Here is a 19,759-nt window from a genome sequence, read left to right on the forward strand (position 1 = left end):
CAATTTTTTGATAAATCTGCCTGATCCAATGAGTCAATAATTGAATTTTTAAAACTGGTTTCTGTAACAGAGCATTGATTCACGAGACTGGAGATAAGTATCATTTATTGCATTCATTAACCGGGATAGCCATTAGGATTAGGATAGGATTCGATCACAATTCGTATTGGTCGATTGAAATGCTATTCTACTACGCCTAGACAATTTGGTTAAGGTAAACGGCTTGTTATCAAAAGATAATTTGCGTTTCGCATGGGGAAGATTATCTTGCACTGCTTTCAGCAAAAAACCAATTAGAATACGTTGTAAAGAGCACAATAAAGAGAGCACAATTGTTGTGTCGGATAGAGTTCAATTTCGAAACAAATATAGGTATATTATACATTACCTTTTCTCATGGCCATTTGACAAGTTCATGAAGCTTTCACATGGGTTTTCCATGTTTTTAAGTTTTTAAGAGATTCTTATGCTGAAGGGGGGCCTCAGTGGGAAAACCGAATTCTACGAAGCATATTCTGTTCTTCCGATTTTTATTTTGGTTGCTCAATTATGCGCCTTGATGTTTGAAAAATAAAACGTTTATTTGAAGTTGTAGTTCTTCGAAACATATTTTAGCTCGAGGTTCTTCCGTAACCAATCTTTCTTACAAAATTTTATCGTTTCAGGTGCTAAAGATGTGTTTTAGTATCTCGTTTCGTGGAAAAATCTGAAAAAAACGCATCAGCGCACATCAAACTTTTAAATCTAACTCTTTGTAGTTTTCGAGAAAATTTGTCCATTTTAAAGCAATGAAAAGTATCCTCATCATACTTTCGGGGCTCATGTTATTAAAGATTGAATATTTTATGAATTATTTTTTTTTTATTTCGATTATAGAGGTTTTAACATTAAGGTGATTTGCCTTTTCGCGTTAGAAAAATCTCGGGAATAGCGGGACTCGAACCCAGGTGCGCTGCGTACAAGGCAATCGATTAACCAACTACGATACACCCACCCCTTTATGAATTAATTATATGGGATAACTTGCAATTCTTGAATCAAACAAGATAGCGATAATGTGATGTAGTAAACCCACCATCAGTGCAGTTCAGTAATAGTTTGTTTACCTTTTGTAATAAAATTTTTAACATTATTAGTTTGTATATTAGGTGGATTATTTGGTCATTTAATTAATAATGTTTCTTTTTTTATAAATAAATCTTTGTATTTTTATAATTTTAGAAGATTTTTTGGAAGAATACGATTTATACCAATAATTTATACTTTTGGGTTAGTAAAAAAAAATTCTTAATATATTCAGGAATTTCAAAATAACAATGTTCACGCCCGAATGCAGATCTTCTGGGAAAGTGTTAGTCCGATACATGTCGCTGCAAGATACCGCATCTCCAGGAAGAGGAGTTGTTAGTAAGTGTACCTATAGCAGTAGCCGAGAATTTGGGAAATTTATCATTTGTCTTATTAAAACGATTGGCGAAATAAGCAACTTGACCTCCGGATATCCGACTATGAGGAGCATTGCTTATATTTAAGAAATCGGTAACGTTCACGTTTCTATCACGCGACGAATTTTTCTATCGTGTCGGTTAGGGTGTCCTAAAATGACATCATGTTAAAAATGTCATCGGGCTCACTTCCTAAATGAAAGGTTAGGGTATTTGGAGCACTTTCTTCTTCGGAGTGAATTTGCTAAAATGCTCCCTACTGGTGAGGAATATTGATTTTTTGAACAATGGGCCGATTTTGCGTAAAATTTCAAATGCATGCCTCTTGAAGTGCTCCTGAACGACCTTAGATTTTTTTTCAGTATTTTTTTATTTTTTGAAGGTCCTAATGGAGAAGTTTGGATAGTTAGTTTGCACAAATTTTGAATTGTAGAGCCATTAAAACTTAGTAAAAAGTAAAATTTTTGATGTTTTTCAGTAGATTTTCTTCGAAACTGGGTATCTACAAAATTTTAAAAGTATAGAAAACACTTTATACAGTTGAGCCGAATACAGGGGCCTAATTTTGCAGAAGAAAGTGTATAGCTACGGCCAATGGGGTATGAGTTATTTAAGTTTTTGTTAAATAACCTTTTGACATTTTATGATATTCATAAAAAATAACACTGTTCTACAAAATAAAACAACTTAAAAGTGCTTAGTCCGCATAATATTTTTCGGAAAATAGAAGGAAATGATGAAAAATGGCGTTTTTCGCTTGTCTCTATTACATCAGAATCGGTTTTTATGAGCATTTGATGATTTTTTTAAATTATTTTGTATACTAATAGCCACCTAGCGGGTTTGAAAATCACTAAAATCAAACAAATATGTCGAGTTAATGGCAAGTTATGGCGTATATTTGAAGGCTGAATTGATTGGCGTATTCACATTTTGTAAATAAGGTCTTATTTCCCTGTTAGGAACTTTAATGTGGAGAAAAATGCAGAAGAGTGAGGTGAGTGTTGAAAAACTGATATTTACTGTTTAGTTCACATAATTCCGAAATAGTCAAATTTGGGGCAAATATCCTCGAAAAAGTTTTACAACAGAATACAGCGCATCTTCTGACACAATTATTTTGTTGAAGATGCCTCCTAGAAGTAATTATGGAGAATTAACTCTTCAAAAAATAATTGGAGACTTGGCGTCATTAGCAAAGTTATCATTATTTTTATAATTTAAGTTCTAAAAAAAATCTAAGACAGTTCAGGACCACTTCAACTCGCATAAATTTGAAATTTTATCCAAAATCGGCCCATTTTTCAAAAAATCAATATTCGCCACCAGTAGCAAGCGTTTTAGCAAATTCACTCCGAAGAAGAAAGTGATGCTAATACCCTAACCTTTCATTTAAGAAGTGAGCCTGATGACTATTTTAACATGATGTCATTTTGGGACACCCTAGTGTCGGTGCTGATTTTATTCGGCGATCGCTTGAATGAAATTTGGAATCTTATACAAGAGTTATTTGGGAGCGTCTTAATTTTTGGCGTCAGGTACTATTCTTGTAGATAGTATCGATTCTAAGCAAACACCTCCGCGTGCGATTTATTTATTGTTATGATCACTATTGGTTATGCCAAGTAAGTACTAAAGAAGAATGAAAATATGACATAGTTGACAGTTCTACAGTTCTGAGGGAAGATATAGAATACAGTTAATTCTACAGAAGTCAAACCAGCAAAAGGTAAAGCAACAAAAAATCTCGAATAGAAAAATAACAAAAGTGGAAAAGAGCTGATCCTAGCTAAACTAAACAATATCGACCGTTTTCGCGGCAGGGGTATTGTTCAATCTGAACCTATATGCAAAATATTGGGGTGATACTGTGTGTGGTTAAACTACTCGTCGCTATCAACTACAGATCTAGATTACTTTTTTTCACTCGGTATCGCCAACCTTAACAGGCCAGAAATATATATCATTGTCATTCCTATTCATATGGCACTTACGAATAAACGCACGCTCTTATCGGTCGCTTTAGTTTCGATAAAGTAGACACATTTTTATCAAGGAACATCCTCCGGGAACCGGAATCAGCCAAGGTAGTGGACAGGTCTGGAAAAGAGGTAGGAACGGACGACGGACGTGACCTTACTATTACCATACCGAACATTGGTGCCGTGACCAGGATTGGTGGTCACAGGAGTTAACCTCGAAATCTCCTCTTACTTCGTCCATGTGGAGGGCTGAGCCATAACCTCACAATCGTCGGGTACAATAATTTTACAAGGCCTACTAAAGACAGGCACCAGGTGAGTGTCTGTCCATTCTTAACACTTATTTCATTCGGTGCTGCGTGAGATATTTTTGATTATAGATTGATTTCCCAACAAGCGCGCGGAGTGCAGTTCGGCATGGCATCCGACAAGAAGTTGAAGCAGAAGGAGTTAAAACGTCGAAACGTAATGGATTCGGTGGATCGCATTGCGGAGTTTTCGGACAACTATGATCCAGAAAGGGACGTAGGCGAACTGCCGTTGCGACTGGAACGGTTGGAAAAATATTTCGAGCTGTTCGAGACGATTCAAACTGAATACGAGGTATTGGATGATACGGATCAGTTCTTGAAGGCAAATTTACGAACAAGGGCCAGGTTCGAGGAACTTTACTTTCGGGTGAAAGCAAACTTGATAACGAAGATGCCACAAGCCGCTATGGTCCAAGTACCGATTCCAAGCGACCAAGCACCGGTCATTGCTAATACCGGTTTATCGAATATTAAGTTGCCCACGATTAAACTGCCAGAATTCAGTGGAGACTTTAATGATTGGCTAACATTCCACGACACGTTTTTGGCACTTATACACTCATCTACCGAGCTGACGACAGTCCAAAAATTTCATTATCTTAGGGCTTCACTAAAAGGAGAAGCAGCGCGACTGACGGAAACACTTACCATCACGACCGCAAACTATGCTGTTGTTTGGCAGACATTATTGGATCGTTATTCTAACAAATACCTTTTGAAGAAAAAACACATACAAGCGCTGCTAGACTATCCAAAGATTAAGAAGCAGTCATCCTCGGCTCTGCATGCAATAGTCGACGAGTTTCAACGCCATACTCAAATTCTGGAACAACTACAGGAGCCTGTTGAGCATTGGAGTTCTTTATTGGTTGAAGTTCTCACAGCGCGACTAGACGATTTGACACTAACAGCTTGGGAGGAAATCGCTGCAAAAGAAGAACATCCGACATTCGCGAAGTTAGTCGATTTTTTGCACGAGAGGACTCGAGTACTTGAATCAGTTTCCGTAAACAATAATCATCGGAGCTCACAACATTCCGATCCTGTTTCTCAGTCGTCAATGAAGAGACCAACACCTAAGATGGTCAGTCACGCCGCTATAGAGAAGACACAGTACCGCGGATGTCCTGCTTGTAATCAGCGTCATTTATTAACCAGCTGTTCCGTGTTCCATGGCATGCCGCTTAAGGAGCGCTTAGAACTGGTGAACAACAAAGCATTATGCAGTAATTGCCTACGAAATGACCATTTTGTTCGAGGCTGCAAATCGAAATTCACATGTAAAACGTGTGCCAAGCGCCACCATTCAATGCTTCACCCTGGGTTTGGAAATCTAGAGCAATCGGGGTCCGGAAGGCAATCTTGCTCTTCATTAGAAACTCCCTCCACGTCAGGAACAAATCGCATTTCTTCACTGGTTAGCAACTGCGGCGTGCAATCCAACTCACACGTTGGATCTATTTTTAAGCAGACGAACGTTTTTTTGTCAACTGTAAGTCTGAAGGTCAGTGATTCGCAGGGGAGGGAGCAACCAGCTCGAGCTCTGCTGGACTCATGCTCGCAAGCAAACATAATAAGCGAACGACTGTGTAAACGATTACGGCTAAAACGGCACAACATTTACGTGGACATATGTGGAATTGGCCACAGTGTCAAAACGGCTAAACACTCAGTATCAGCTCGGATTCAATCGCGGTGCGGCAGCACCAGTAAGCTCGTTCACTTCATAGTATTGGAAAATGTAACGACGGATCTTCCCGCAGAAACGATTTCTGTAGAAGATTGGAATATTTCTTGTAACCTAGAATTGGCCGATCCCAATTTCAATATTTCCGGAGAAATTGACTTAGTTATTGGAGCGGAACATTACTTTTCATTCATTCGAAATGGACGCATCCGGCTGTCAGAAAATCTGCCGGTATTGGTGGAAAGTGATTTCGGATGGTTGGTAACTGGGTTAGCGGATGTCGACAAACAAGGAGCACGTATGGCGTGCAACACCATTACATTGGAAGCTCTAGATGCGAAGCTAGAACGTTTCTGGCTGATCGAGGAAACCTTTGCAACTACTTGGACAGTAGAGGAACAACAGTGCGAGAAATTTTATTCTACGACCACCACACGGAGTTCAGATGGAAGATATGTAGTGAGGCTACCTAAACGATCGAGTTTCGAAAATCTTTTAGGTGATTCAAAACCAGTCGCCATTCGACGTTTCCATTGTCTAGAAGCAAAATTGCAGAAAGATCCACCACTTCGCGTGCAGTACAATAGTTTCATGGCCGAGTACCTTCAATTGGGCCACATGCATCCGATACCTTATCAAGGAAAAAACGAGGCCATAGCATTCTATCTTCCTCATCACCCGGTTATAAAAAAGGAAAGCACTACAACGAAGATTCGCGTGGTTTTCGATGGATCAGCGAAAACGACCAGCGGGCATTCTTTAAATGATCTTCTACAGGTAGGCCCTATTTTGCAAGACGAGTTGATCAGCATCGTTCTTCGATTTCGTTTGTTTCACGTGGCAATAGTGGCGGATATAGAAAAGATGTACCGCCAAATACTGGTACATCCAGACGACCAGCCCTTGCAGCGCATTTTTTGGCGATTTGATCCGTCTGAAGAACTCACTGAATATCAATTAAGCACCGTTACGTATGGATTAGCTCCGTCATCGTTTTTAGCGATACGCACGCTCTATAGCTTAGCAGATGACTACGAACGAGATTTCCCTGCAGCTGCAGTAGCCATAAAAAAGGGGTTCTATGTCGATGACTTTCTGCATGGGGCGCCGTCTGTAGAATCTGCAATCCAGTTGCGCGATGAAATGTGTGAATTACTACATAAAGGTGGATTTCGACTGCGCAAGTGGTGCTCCAATTTCAAGGAAGTCTTACAAGATATACCTCCAGAGTTGCGCACTACTCAAAGCGAGCTCCAACTCGATCCAGATGAATCCATAAAGACGCTCGGCATTCTATGGGAGCCAGCACTTGATGTCTTCAGACTCGTGGTAAACGTGAAGCAGACCGGCGAGGGACCAACAACCAAGCGGAACATTTTGTCTACAATTGCACAGTTGTATGATCCGTTAGGGATAATTTCTCCAGTCACCATCACCGCGAAAATTTTAATGCAGCAGTTATGGCTACTCCCCCTAGGATGGGATGAAGAAGTCCCATCGAATCTAAAACTGAAATGGGAACAGTACACCTCGCAACTATCAAGTTTATCGGCATTCAGCATAAATCGGTTTGTCCTCACACCCCACCATACAAATGTGGAGCTGCACATTTTTGCTGATGCCTCTGAGGTAGCTTATGGCGCGTGTGTGTACGTGCGATCCTGGACAACGGGTGGAGCTGTCACAGTTACCTTGCTGGTCGCCAAGGCGCGCGTGGCGCCTTTACAAAGAATAACCATTCCCCGGCTGGAGCTGTGCGCGGCCGTAGTAGCCGCTCGTTTGTTCGACAAGGTGAATAGAAGCTTGGAAACAAAATTCGACGAAGTGGTTTTCTGGTCGGACTCTACGATTGTTTTGCGATGGCTGCAGACGTCTCCTCACCTTTGGAAAGCTTATGTAGCCAATCGGATTTCAGAAGTCCAAACACTAACCCATGGTTGCAAATGGCTTCATGTGGCAGGAGTCGATAATCCTGCAGATCTATTGTCACGGGGAATGACTCCAAATGAACTGGTAAAGTGTGAAAAGTGGAAATTCGGACCCATATGGATGCTACACGCAAGGCAAGGATGGTCTGAGCAACCCACACAATTTGAGCAACCTCTTGGTTTCGAAACAGAACGCCGGCATATTGTACTTTCAACAAATATTAACTCGCAGTCTCACTTATTCACTCGTTTTTCTACCTTTCGCCTACTTGTACATGTTGTTGGATACCTCCGACGTTTTGCTCAAAACAGTCGATTGAGAGACGAGCATAAAGGTGAGCGGATCCAGGAACCCATTCTCACGATCGACGAAATAGAAGCAGCTAAGAAAACATTAGTGAAGTTAGTGCAATCTGAATGCTTTCCAGAGGAGATTAAATGTTTGCGGAAAGGAAATCGTGTTACTAAACAATCCCGGCTACAATTACTTAGTCCATATTTGGATTCGGAGGGACTAATACGAGTTGGTGGCCGGTTGTCAAACTCACGAGAGTCATTCGGGCGAAAGTATCCCATGGTTATTCCAGGGTTTCATCCCTTCACAAGGCTGATAATCAAGCATCATCATGAAACTTTGTTCCACAGTGGAATTAACGTTACATTGTCGATAGTTCGGGACGAGTTTTGGCCACTCAGCGGCAGAAGGGCCGTACGAAGTGCTACTCGATCATGCTACAACTGCTTTCGAGCGAATCCAAAACCAATCGAGCAACCAATAGGTCAGTTGCCAATCGCAAGGGTTTCATCCAGTGAAGCGTTTGCTTGTACGGGTGTGGATTATTGTGGGCCCGTCTACCTAAAACCGTTATCACGAAGAGCTGCTCCAATAAAAGCATATATTGCAATATTCGTATGTCTAGCATCGAAGGCGGTCCATATAGAGCTAGTAGGGGATCTATCTACATCGGCATTTATTTCCGCTCTGCGACGTTTCATGGCTCGGCGCGGAAAACCGCAACACATTTATTCCGATAATGGTCGGAATTTTGTCGGTGCCGCAAATGAGTTGCACAGACTTTATCAAATTCTGCACACTGATACTAGTAAAAATCATATAATCACCTTTCTAGCCGATAAGGGCATCCAATGGCACTTCATTCCCCCGCGGGCTCCCAACTTCGGAGGACTTTGGGAGGCCGCAGTCAAGGTAGCGAAACGTCATCTTATCCGACAGTTGGGGCGATCTTCTATGAACCACGAGGATTTAACAACAGTTCTTGCACAAATTGAGGGATGCATGAACTCACGCCCATTGACTGCCTTAAATGATGATCCAAATGATCTGCAAGCTTTAACTCCAGCGCACCTTGCCATAACCCGAAGCTTGCAATCTTTGCCAGATTTTGATTACCGCTCCGTCCATGAAAACCGTTTGAATCGTTATCAGCGCATCCAAGAAAGGGTCCAGAGTTTTTGGAGTCGATGGAGGACGGAATATTTAAATGAATTAAACCAGCAGTATAAACGCAATCCGATTAAAGTTGATATTAAGGTCGGAAATATTGTGGTTCTCAAAGACGAGCAACTACCTCCGATTCACTGGTCACTCGCGAGAGTGATAAGCATTCATCCTGGAAAAGACGAAACAACCAGAGTAGTAACTCTACGTACTTCAACCGGAATCCTCCAACGCGCCACCAACAAGATTTGTATTTTGCCTTGGGATATCGACGTGGAGTCAACAGCTGAAAGAACAACTGATTGCAATGGCAATTCCGGCGCAGTTGCAGTATAGTTCCGGATGGATTTAAAAATTCAAGGCATTGAAAAGGCCTTTTTCAGGTAATTGGCATTCCAATATTTAAATGTACTCAAAAAGTGCTACCGGTCTTATATTTTTCATAATCTCAACGAACGTCATCGGATGGTACTATGAATCGTTTAATCATCATCAACCTGGACCTGAAGAGATGATGTCGGAGATGCCGGTCAAGCAGCATGATGAAAATTTTATAGTTTAAGATAGAAATAAGTTATTTGAACTCGAGATGTATAGTAAGCATTAAGGATAAATATTTCTAGGTGGCCGGTTATGTTCAATCTGAACCTATATGCAAAATATTGGGGTGATACTGTGTGTGGTTAAACTACTCGTCGCTATCAACTACAGATCTAGATTACTTTTTTTCACTCGGTATCGCCAACCTTAACAGGCCAGAAATATATATCATTGTCATTCCTATTCATATGGCACTTACGAATAAACGCACGCTCTTATCGGTCGCTTTAGTTTCGATAAAGTAGACACATTTTTATCAAGGAACATCCTCCGGGAACCGGAATCAGCCAAGGTAGTGGACAGGTCTGGAAAAGAGGTAGGAACGGACGACGGACGTGACCTTACTATTACCATACCGAACAGGTATGAATTTTTTTTTCATGCTGATATAAGTGAGGAAAATCGATAAGTGCCCTTCGATCCCTCTCACGAATTCTCAATGCTGAACCTTCATACATGACTGAAGTCATCACTCCACTCAGACAAGACCATGCGTCCTTCGAACGCACAGCTAATGCCCCGTGATTAAATTTTCCCTAGTTGGTCAAACAAGCACCAAACATACATAGAAATTAGTCTGTTTAGTCCAAAGCATCTCCCAGCGGATACGTCCTCCCTTACAACGCTATCAAAAAAAACGAACATTTAAAATTGCATGCGACAAAATATGTGCAGCTTTGAAAATAATAAAACAAAAAGGACTATTTAATTGCATAAAACAAGAGTGGAAAAAATAATTACATAATCAAAGTGACTCTCTGCACTGTTGACGAATCACCCAACAAAAATAGATGATAAGGCAAGCGAATAGTTGCTGTGTTTGGACAGTTTACACACTGATGGAATCAGCACAAGTCATCCTATTTCCAACAGTGAACGTATCTGTAGGACGAAGATGAAGTTCGAATCTTAGGATTTCACTCAACCACCAATGCTCGTTTGATTTCGGCAAGATCGATCGAGGATGGACCAGATATTTAAGCAATGATCCGTTATTTATAAACAAGGAAACAACAGAACTGTGATGATGCGCTGTACTGCCCATAAAAGCTTCCCATATGGATTTTTGTCGAACATGAGATATCTGTTGGATTGTATTCTGCATCACCACTGAATCACTATGCACGAATAACATTACCAGATTTGTTTAGAAAATATCGAAAAAATACCAAAACTTGGTTGTCCTATCCATAAGGCTCAATGAAAATGTAAATCTTAAACAGCGTTTTTCTCGGCTTGCTGTTTTTCAATAAGGGACTCTTATACTTTTATGGGCAGTGTACGTCCTTATTGGAAATTAATTTATCGTTCAGAGAACCCGAAATGTTGTCTTTCGCCATTTTTGTACAACATCCGGAAGAGCCCAAACACATTGTATTATAATCACCATCAGCGCATCAGAAAAACTGAACCTGGGACATGCCCATAACTTCAATGCCACGTTCTCCGAAGAAATAAATATCCATTCCCGTAGAGATTCGTTAACCAGAGGAAGGGCTAAGCCCATAATACCCTAATCTGCTAGAGACAAACCAAAAAAATAGTTTTTCGCCATTTTCATTTACTTCACTGCGATGAAGACGTCAAATGTAGTGCGAATTATGTACGAATTATGTCGAGGTTATAAGTGTTTCTCATGTAAAATTATAGTAGGAGCACGATAACGTTAGGATTTTCAACATTAAAATATAGGGGAACTCGGAGCTATTAAGACAATGGGGGTAATTCGGGTGTACCCCATCAGGCATAAATACGTTGGGCATAAGGACGTTTGGCATATGTACGTTAGGCATAATGGACGTTAGGCATAAATACGTTAGGCATAATGGACGTTTGGCATAATATACGTTACGCATAATGGACGTTAGGCATAATGGACGATTGGCATAATGGACGTTAGGGATAAATTACCGAGAAAGTACTCTGGAAGCTGATCAAACTCGATCAACATTTTATTCTACCATATATACTTGAATAACTCAAATAAAAGAAGAAGACCGAATGCGTGGTATGCAGAAACTCAGCTTGCGTTATTTTTATTTTTAATTTTCCCTTTTTGGCAGCAATATAATTTTTTCCCGTTGCCAAAACTGGAACCGTGCCAACAATGGAATCTTACCTTAAAAGCTTTTATTTTCAATTGGTGACATCACAAACGTTACAAGAACATTAATTAAAATATAGTAAATATGACTCCTATGTTTGGAAATAAAGTCAAAAGTGATATCCACTATTATACCAAAATATGTATTGAGCATTTTTTTAAAAAAATTATTATGAACAAAAACAATGTTGCCAAAAACGGAACTTTTTTGTTGCCAAAAATGAAGCATGCCAAAAACGGAACGTGCCAAAAACGTAATCTTGCTGTACTCCGAACGAACTGTCTTTCGCTTTTTCAAATAAAAAAATCACGAACTTAGCTCATTTTATCGCCACTACTTTGTATATAAGCCCTTAAGGTATGAATAACACACATCAACTTAGATTAGCTCTTACATACTTGTATGGTGCAGTTGTCCAAGAAGAAAATATGTGCTCTTGAAGAACAGCTCATGAAAGAAAGAATGATGCAATTTATTATTTATTCAACGAATATAAGAATATTGCTGCTTCAATATTGATTATCTTCTATATTATTAAGTTCAATGATTGTATTCTTGAGGCCATCAAAATAGAACTACGAATATTGTCTGATACGAGAGAGAGAGAGAGAGAGAGAGAGAGAGAGAGAGAGAGAGTTTATTTGTGTACCGTGACGAGGTACCGAAACCAAAATGGTATCGTCACAATCGTAAAATCTGTAGCCTTAGGCTGATGCTGTACAAAACAGTGCAAGCTTCCATAGGCTCCAACACACTGTTTGTTCATTATTGAACTTTTTTTTAATATTTGAATGCAACTGTATTGGTTATACATATAATAGGCTTGAAATGTGCTTGTACCAAACTGTTGGCTTAAATCAATGGATACTTTCTTCATCTCGTCCATGGAAAAAAATATAAAAAACCTACAGTTGCAAGGGATAAATATGTCGTATGGTATTTTTCATTTTGGAGTCTCGTTAAACCCGAAAAACAAGTGTGGGATTGATATCTCTACAATAATGAAAGCCTTGCGATTACTTTTATATTTTTGTGAATTATGCTTATCGTCCATTATGCCTAACGAATATTATACCAATCGTTCATTATGCCTAACCTCCATTATGCCTAATGTACTTATGCCTAATGTATGTATGCCCAACGTATTTATGCCTAACGTATTTATGCCAAACGTCACGCACCCGGGTAATTCGGACCCCCTCGATTTCTCAGAAAATAGCAATACTTTCTGACTGTCGTACATATTGGTGGAACCGCTATTCTGAAACATTAATTTTGAAAGCTGAATTTGATTCTTTGTTCTTTGTAGAAAGGAGATGCAACGTGTTTCGTTTTTTTGCCGTTCTCAAAACATAAATCATTATAATGGAAAAAACAGTGATTAAAGCAACACATAAAAGTGAACAAATATAAGATAAGTGTTTTGGAAAGCTTGAGGCTCCTATTTTATGGAATGATTTTTGTTTGGGTGAAAACACAAATATTTTCGAGACGCTCACCACATTTGTGCGAAATGAGCGAACGGGGCTATTCGGATCCCCTATTCCGTGAACCACCGTTTAGCGGCTAGCGGCTGCGCACGCCATTGCACACGCCACAGCAAAGAAAATACGTGGACCGCCAATCGACAGCTGTGGCATACCAGATTAAATATTTGTAAAGCAATTCATTTTTTTTTTGTTTCTTAAGGAGTGTATCTAATAAATATTTCATAGGTAAACATAATTCCATTGTAAAAAAAATTAAAGAAAAATTACGGTCTGAATTGCCCTGTAGGGAGGTCCGAATTACCCCTACATTGTAAAAGGATGGAAAAACGTTGAGGTTTGCAAATCGACGCCTAGCGCTGCCATTGAGTGGTGCCAATGAACCTTTTATGGCATTAAAATGTAGTTCAGGTTTCAACCTAACAGTTAAGACCTTTTACCGGTAAATTTTCTCACATCTATCAACCTAAAAGGGCGATTTGCTTAAGTAGGTCCGAATAGCCCCGGGTTCCCCTATGAATTTTGAGAAAGACGTCAATTTTTAACTGAAAAACTCGCATAGTTTGCAGCACAGCCGCTAAAAATTAATATTTTTGTAGACTCCTCGAACATTTTTTTTTTTCAAAAAAACTTGCCGTTTGATTCTAGCACATATTACCAAAACAAACGGATGAATAATTCCTCCAAAATTAGTTCAAGTCTGTGAAGATCGATTACACGTGATACTACGTGGACAGTTTAGGGGAAGGTAGGGGGTACAGAAAAATCCACGCTTGTCCATGGAGAGGGTGGTGGGGATATAAGAATTGTCCACGTGGACTTTTGATTTTTTTCCTTTTTTAGAAAGTAGAACCAATTTGCATCATCATCGGCATAAGCGTTTGCTATTTTCCTTCCATTTTTCACAATAGTAGGCAACACCTAAATTGCATATACAGTTCTGTGACTGACCTCACACAATTTTGGTCTCATAAACATTTGATCCAATTTTCTGTAATTGTGGCGATTCCCATTATTTCATTAAATTTCATAATTTGTTGCACGACCTAATTCAAGAATTCATATATTACTTCTATTTCACGTTATCATGATGATTGCAAAAATGTGTCTTTCAGACACAATTTTTTTTAAAAATTTTTTTAAAACTGGTTTTGTTCAAAAATGCGATATTTTCACAAAAGTCACAAAAAATCTACAATTCTGTGAATATGGTTTAAACGGAATATATGTGTTCAGGATGACATTCAACTTCAAAGTAGTTCATTCGATACATTGGAAAATCCATAATTTGTTTGAATTCAAAACTGCTTTATGAAATTACCGGACAAAAAAAGGAAAAGTTCTCGTGGTCATCGAGGGTATGGGGGTAGGGGTACAGAGATGATAGAGAGCAGCTTAACACCAAATTTTCGAAAATTCATCATGAAAATGAAAAAAAAATACAGAAGAACGCAAACGAAAGAGATAAGGTATAAAAAGGAAAAGGAAGAACGTAGATTGAAAAAGATAAAAAAAATATAATTTAATACACAATAAAACATGACAAAGATATGAACTCATTATAATGGAAAAATGTTTTTTATGCATTAAATTCACTTCAAAGTCGTCCAGAATCGTATGAAGTAGTCAACGTGATCTATTTTGTCCACTAATCAAGCAAACATGTAAATCCAGTCCATGCCAATAGACTTTGAACCATAATTTTGTTGTTATGGTATGTAGGGGAGAGTGGGTAGACTTGATCCTACCTTTTTAATGAAATAAATGTTTTGACTGAAAAAATCGTTATTTTGCAGACAAATCGAATTGTAAGAGCTGCGAATAATGTGTAAATCCAAATACAACGTCCGTTCAGTAATATGAGCACTTTTCAAAACCATGTTAAAATAAAGCCTTTGTAAAAATGTGTGGTAATTTGATCTCCTGGTTACTAGGGCTAAACAAACAGCATACTACGACTAATAGACACGAATGTTAAGCTAACTTCTAGACCTAACAAAATAACTAATAAGACTATTTTTTAGATGCTCGACAAACTTTAACCCCGATAGAAAGTCAAGCCAGATATTTGCGGTAAATCGGTGCGGTTTGGCTGACTTTTCCAACGTTCATTAACTTATATCATAATTAGTTCGCGAAAAAAATATTTTAGTTGCACTAATTCTGTCAGGTACTTTATGTAAGTGAGTTTTTTCTATTCCTATACATTTCGGTAGTGCTTTTGTGAGAGTTAATGATAGGGATCAAGAGTACCTAGTGTTATAAAGATGTATCTTTGATCTTTTATTGTATGAGGTGAGCGAAATTTTTTTTTGGTAAAGGTTGTGTAACTCTTCATTCGAATAACGTATTTTTCTAGACAAAGTTCCTTATAAAGTTATTGTAGTTGAAAATGTTCATAACTCGACGAACTCATACTTGTTCACAATAATTGAATAAAGATCTTTAAGAAGAATTTTAACCCATATTCTCAAAAATGTAATGCGATTTCTCCAAAGCAAATGTAATACATTTGATTTTTTTTTTAAACATCATAAATGACCGAATATGTCATTACCTTTTTATATTGTGATAACTTTTTGTGTTTAGGTTATAAGATATGGCCAACGAATCAAATATCACCAAGGATCAAGTGTTCTCACTCTCCCCTACTGGTTTATGGAAATGTTATCCATGTGCGTACTTATCAACCCGTATCTCCTAAACATGAATTCAGATAGGTACAAACTTCATGTATAGCCTATAAAAATATTACAATTTCCATTAAACTTAAAATATTGTAAACACCGACTAAGACATCTCCGTAGTAATAATAGTGTCAACAAATGGAGCACTACTAGGATCAACGAAGGAACATTTTATGCCATAACTGGAGCAAAAAAAAAACTATAAAATATTTCGACCATATGTTCAATTGTGAATTGTGCTTTCGTATGTTAACTAGTTGCGATGAAGGCGTAAAGACGTAGTGCAAATTCGTTCAAAACCAGAGTGATCCTTCGTTTATCTAACGCAAATCTCGAATTTAGTATTTTTCATAGTCTTTGATTCAACCTACCTCTCTGAGCCTGCTCCTTCCAGATCTTCTTATTCTCCGCCAGACAGGTGATCCATGGTTTCTTGATTTCAAACCGATCCGGTTTCGCACCATTTTTGACGTCCGGCTTCGATTTCGGCTTATCGCCCGCGTCTCCACCGCCACCACTACCACTGCCAGCACCGCCACTGCCGCCTCCTCCGCTAGTGCTTATTGCTTCATTGCTTGTATTATTGTGGCTACCAGTGCTGCTGCTGTTGTTATTGTTATTGTTGTTGTTGTTATTATTATTTGGTACACTTAGAGTATTGTTTGCTTTAATGCTAGTATTATTGTTATTGTTATTTTTGCTATTACTACTATTCATTGCGATTGGTGCTATAGGTGCTAAGACTATCTCTAACATATCGGCACACACAGCCATACTGGGCTCTACGATAAATTCGATAAAACCGATCTGTGATTCCGCCACCAGCGTGTTGTTACGATCGCACAGTGGGCTGAAGGGGAGCCCGAGTTCCTGCTCGAGATCGCCCTGCCGGAAGAACTCCTCGAGCAGTAGCATCGTCCACTTGTGATGGATGTCCCAGCGTTTGGCCGGATGAGAAATATCACAACAGTGCAGGACCAGCGAGAGCGCCTTGGATTTGTCCACCTGCGGCTCGGCCAGCGTTAGCAGGTTTCGCATATTCTTCAGCTGCTGAAAGTGGAACGACATATCGGTCGCGAGCACCATATCGATAATCAGCGACCGCAACTCGCGATACTCCTCTTTCGAGAGATTCTGCAGCACGTTGCAGTCGTCCTCTTTCAGCACCCGGAACGCCGCACTGATGTGATGGTTCTCCAACACGGCACGGTCATTATACAGCATCGCTGTGTCCGAACCAGACATCACGTGGAAATTGTTGGTCGTCCCCGTGTGCTCGTAGTCATGTATTAAGGCCGCTAGCAGCGTGGCAAAGATCTCCAGATCGGTCAACCAGTGCATCATCCCCGTCTGGCAGAGGATGTGGTGTACGGTTTGTGCAACATCGGCCGCATGCAGATTGTTGTGGTACGGGTTGCGGAAGCGGCAGTAGCCCTCTTCGATGCGCGATAGGAACGTTTCCAGCATGGCCGGCGGTATTTTGAACTTGTGGATTGAGCCGTACCGGTTCAGCAGATCGTAACCGAGGTACTTGACCGGCTGGCAGTTGCCGGCTTCGGCCAAGGCGAACACGTCAAACGACCAGTCGTCCAGACACTGCGGGAGGGAGAGTGAAAGAAGAATAAAAACTATGTTAATTTATCTTTTATAGTGTATATCATTTTATATATGAAAAATAGTATCATACAAATAAATAATACTGATGCGTTTTTAGATCAGAACCGCTCTAGGTTCGTTCGAAACTGTCATTTTTGTTTGCATCGCACATATTCATACAGATCCAAATGATCTACCACTGTATCCTGATACGCTGGGGAAGGTCTCGCAGTGCGATTCAAACAAATCTTCTATGAACACGTTAAATTATTTACGCAATCGTTTTCAATTGGTGGATGAATAAACGAACAGTATGACGTTGATTCCTGAACAGAACAGGGATACTAGGTATATTTTTCAAATGCCGTCACATTTTACAAAAAAAAATGTCTTCTTTTGTCTTCAACGACAAGGATTCAGAATCGGTTGTTCATTTTGAGCCAAAATTCTGCCAAAAATCAGCCGGATTAAAAAAAAATGTTTTCACAACAGTACAAATGTCTTCTTAATGAACACATGTCTTTACATCTGGCATCACCGGTAGGTGTGTAAACATTTGTTGTCATTTCAATCTTAGTTGTGAAGTATGAAAAATCGGCAACCGAAAACGTAATCATCCACATCACCAAGTAGCCCAAACTACACTTGGTTCAACGTGTTTTTGGTTCGATTTTCGTTTCTTCATTTTCTACTGAAAAATGTTAACATCTCTTAAATCCAGAAAATTGCTTCAGTCTTTCTTTCTATATTCTCTGTAAAAGTTTTAACTGTGACACTCTCGAAATCAATCATACTCCAGAGTAGGGCCACTTTGGAAATAATTATCTAAATTTTACACAAAAGTCAGAAAAATCCGACAAATCGTTCACAGCCTTAGAAATATGGAATGCTTCAGATTCCTCAAACGGTCACCCGACAAAAGTTTGAAAAGTTACACTATATTGTTCCGTCCAGTGGGATTGATATTCAAAATCATTGCTCACCGGAGCAAGGAGTCCTTGAAACAGGCAACCCCGTGCTTCTGTAGATCCACGTAAGACTAACTCAAATCGATGACCGCACCGACGATCTCAATTGTGTGGGCGGGTATGTAGACACGGTAGTCCTTCATAAAAGATTTATCGCCAGTCACGTGAATTGATTGATTTGGACATAATAGCACAATTCAGAGCATATTTGTTCGCACTTTCGAGATATCTGTCACGGGAGGTATAAAAAATGAAAGAGAATTCAGAGGATAGTAAAGTAAAATGTGGTCAGTTATCTTCACTTGATGTGTGACTCGATGCTGCCGACTTTCTTTGAATTACGTGTAAAAACTTTTGTCAATAATAGATCATAAAAGCATTTTAGTTTTGCTAGCATGTGAATGAAGATAGGTGGGACATGACCGGAATGTCGTAATTCAAATTGTCTCCTCAATATACTTGTCTTTATAAACAGATATAGCACATCGAAAAAAGTTCCGACGCAAATTTTGAGCTCAGTCGGTAAAAGCATTACCACCTCAAAAAAAGTCTATACATTGCAGCTCATTCAGACATAATTCAATAAACATTTTCACTCGTGGAAAAACACCAATGAACCTTGGAATATTCAAAAATCGAATTCGGATTTTCTTTGTTGGATGTCTTATAATGTCATGAATGGTTGAAATCTGATGTAATCTCTAAACAAGCCTTCCTATGACAATGAAACTTTTTAGTTGAGATGTGACTTGAGTTTGGGAATGCAGCTAGTTATTTTTTGTCTTATAAATGCATGTAACGTTAAGATATGGAGGCAATTCAAAATATTATTTTTTTTAATTCTCAGTTTAAAAATTAAGAGTATCAGAGAGGCAAACTTAAAAAAAAACGAACGATACAATATCCGATATTTATTACATGCATAAAAATGAAATTAAAAGCTGGCTTTCCAAACCCTATGCTTTTCCATGTCCTATAAAGGCTATCCTCAAACAATTTCTTTTTCGAGATAACACTAGATCGCAGACTAACAGACATAACACTATGAAGAAATTCCGCCAACTACATTGATTCGTCAATTTCCCCAGAACACTAGCTCCACCTTTTATGGACGGTCGCAACCACTCTTTTGTAAAAGGGTTATCCCACAGGCTTGGGAACAGTGGTTCATCCTCCGTTTACTTGCGCATAGATCAGTGGTGCCTTAATCGCATATGCGGCCACAGACCCAACTAAAACTATATTTAAAATAACCGTTCAAGCGGGCAAATAATTGTTTTCGAGTGTTATGTCTGTTAGTCTGTGACTAGATGTTGACGTTTCACGACATTTTGCATCAAAATTGCGATTTCGGTGTTTGAATATTCAGGCCCTTGGTGTTTTTAACGGGTGAAAACCGTTGCATTTTGGCCGTTAAGCGCGACTCCTGATTGAGCTTCAATTTTACATATACAAACTTTCTAAAACACGAACGAACTTCTTTCGAATCTTTTGAAAATCCGGA

At 39.2% G+C, this 19,759-nt stretch overlaps 2 protein-coding genes across 16 annotated transcripts in view; one reads left to right on the forward strand and one right to left on the reverse strand.

Annotated features, from left to right (window-relative positions):
• The window catches only part of LOC131679406 (mesoderm induction early response protein 1), a 51,403-nt gene that overhangs the window by 25,265 nt on the left and 6,379 nt on the right, over window positions 1–19,759 (forward strand). The gene's annotated exons all lie outside the window — the stretch shown is intronic.
• The window catches only part of LOC131679398 (dual specificity calcium/calmodulin-dependent 3',5'-cyclic nucleotide phosphodiesterase 1-like), a 796,874-nt gene that overhangs the window by 9,215 nt on the left and 767,900 nt on the right, over window positions 1–19,759 (reverse strand). For all 12 annotated transcript variants that reach the window (XM_058960126.1, XM_058960115.1, XM_058960125.1 and 9 more), the window contains one exon: window positions 16,063–17,287. In XM_058960126.1, the coding sequence (XP_058816109.1) occupies window positions 16,063–17,287 (1,225 nt within the window). The remainder of the gene's footprint in view (window positions 1–16,062; window positions 17,288–19,759) is intronic.

The sequence above is a fragment of the Topomyia yanbarensis genome, chromosome 2 (assembly GCF_030247195.1).
Source record: "Topomyia yanbarensis strain Yona2022 chromosome 2, ASM3024719v1, whole genome shotgun sequence".
In the NCBI taxonomy this organism is placed as follows: domain Eukaryota; kingdom Metazoa; phylum Arthropoda; class Insecta; order Diptera; family Culicidae; genus Topomyia; species Topomyia yanbarensis.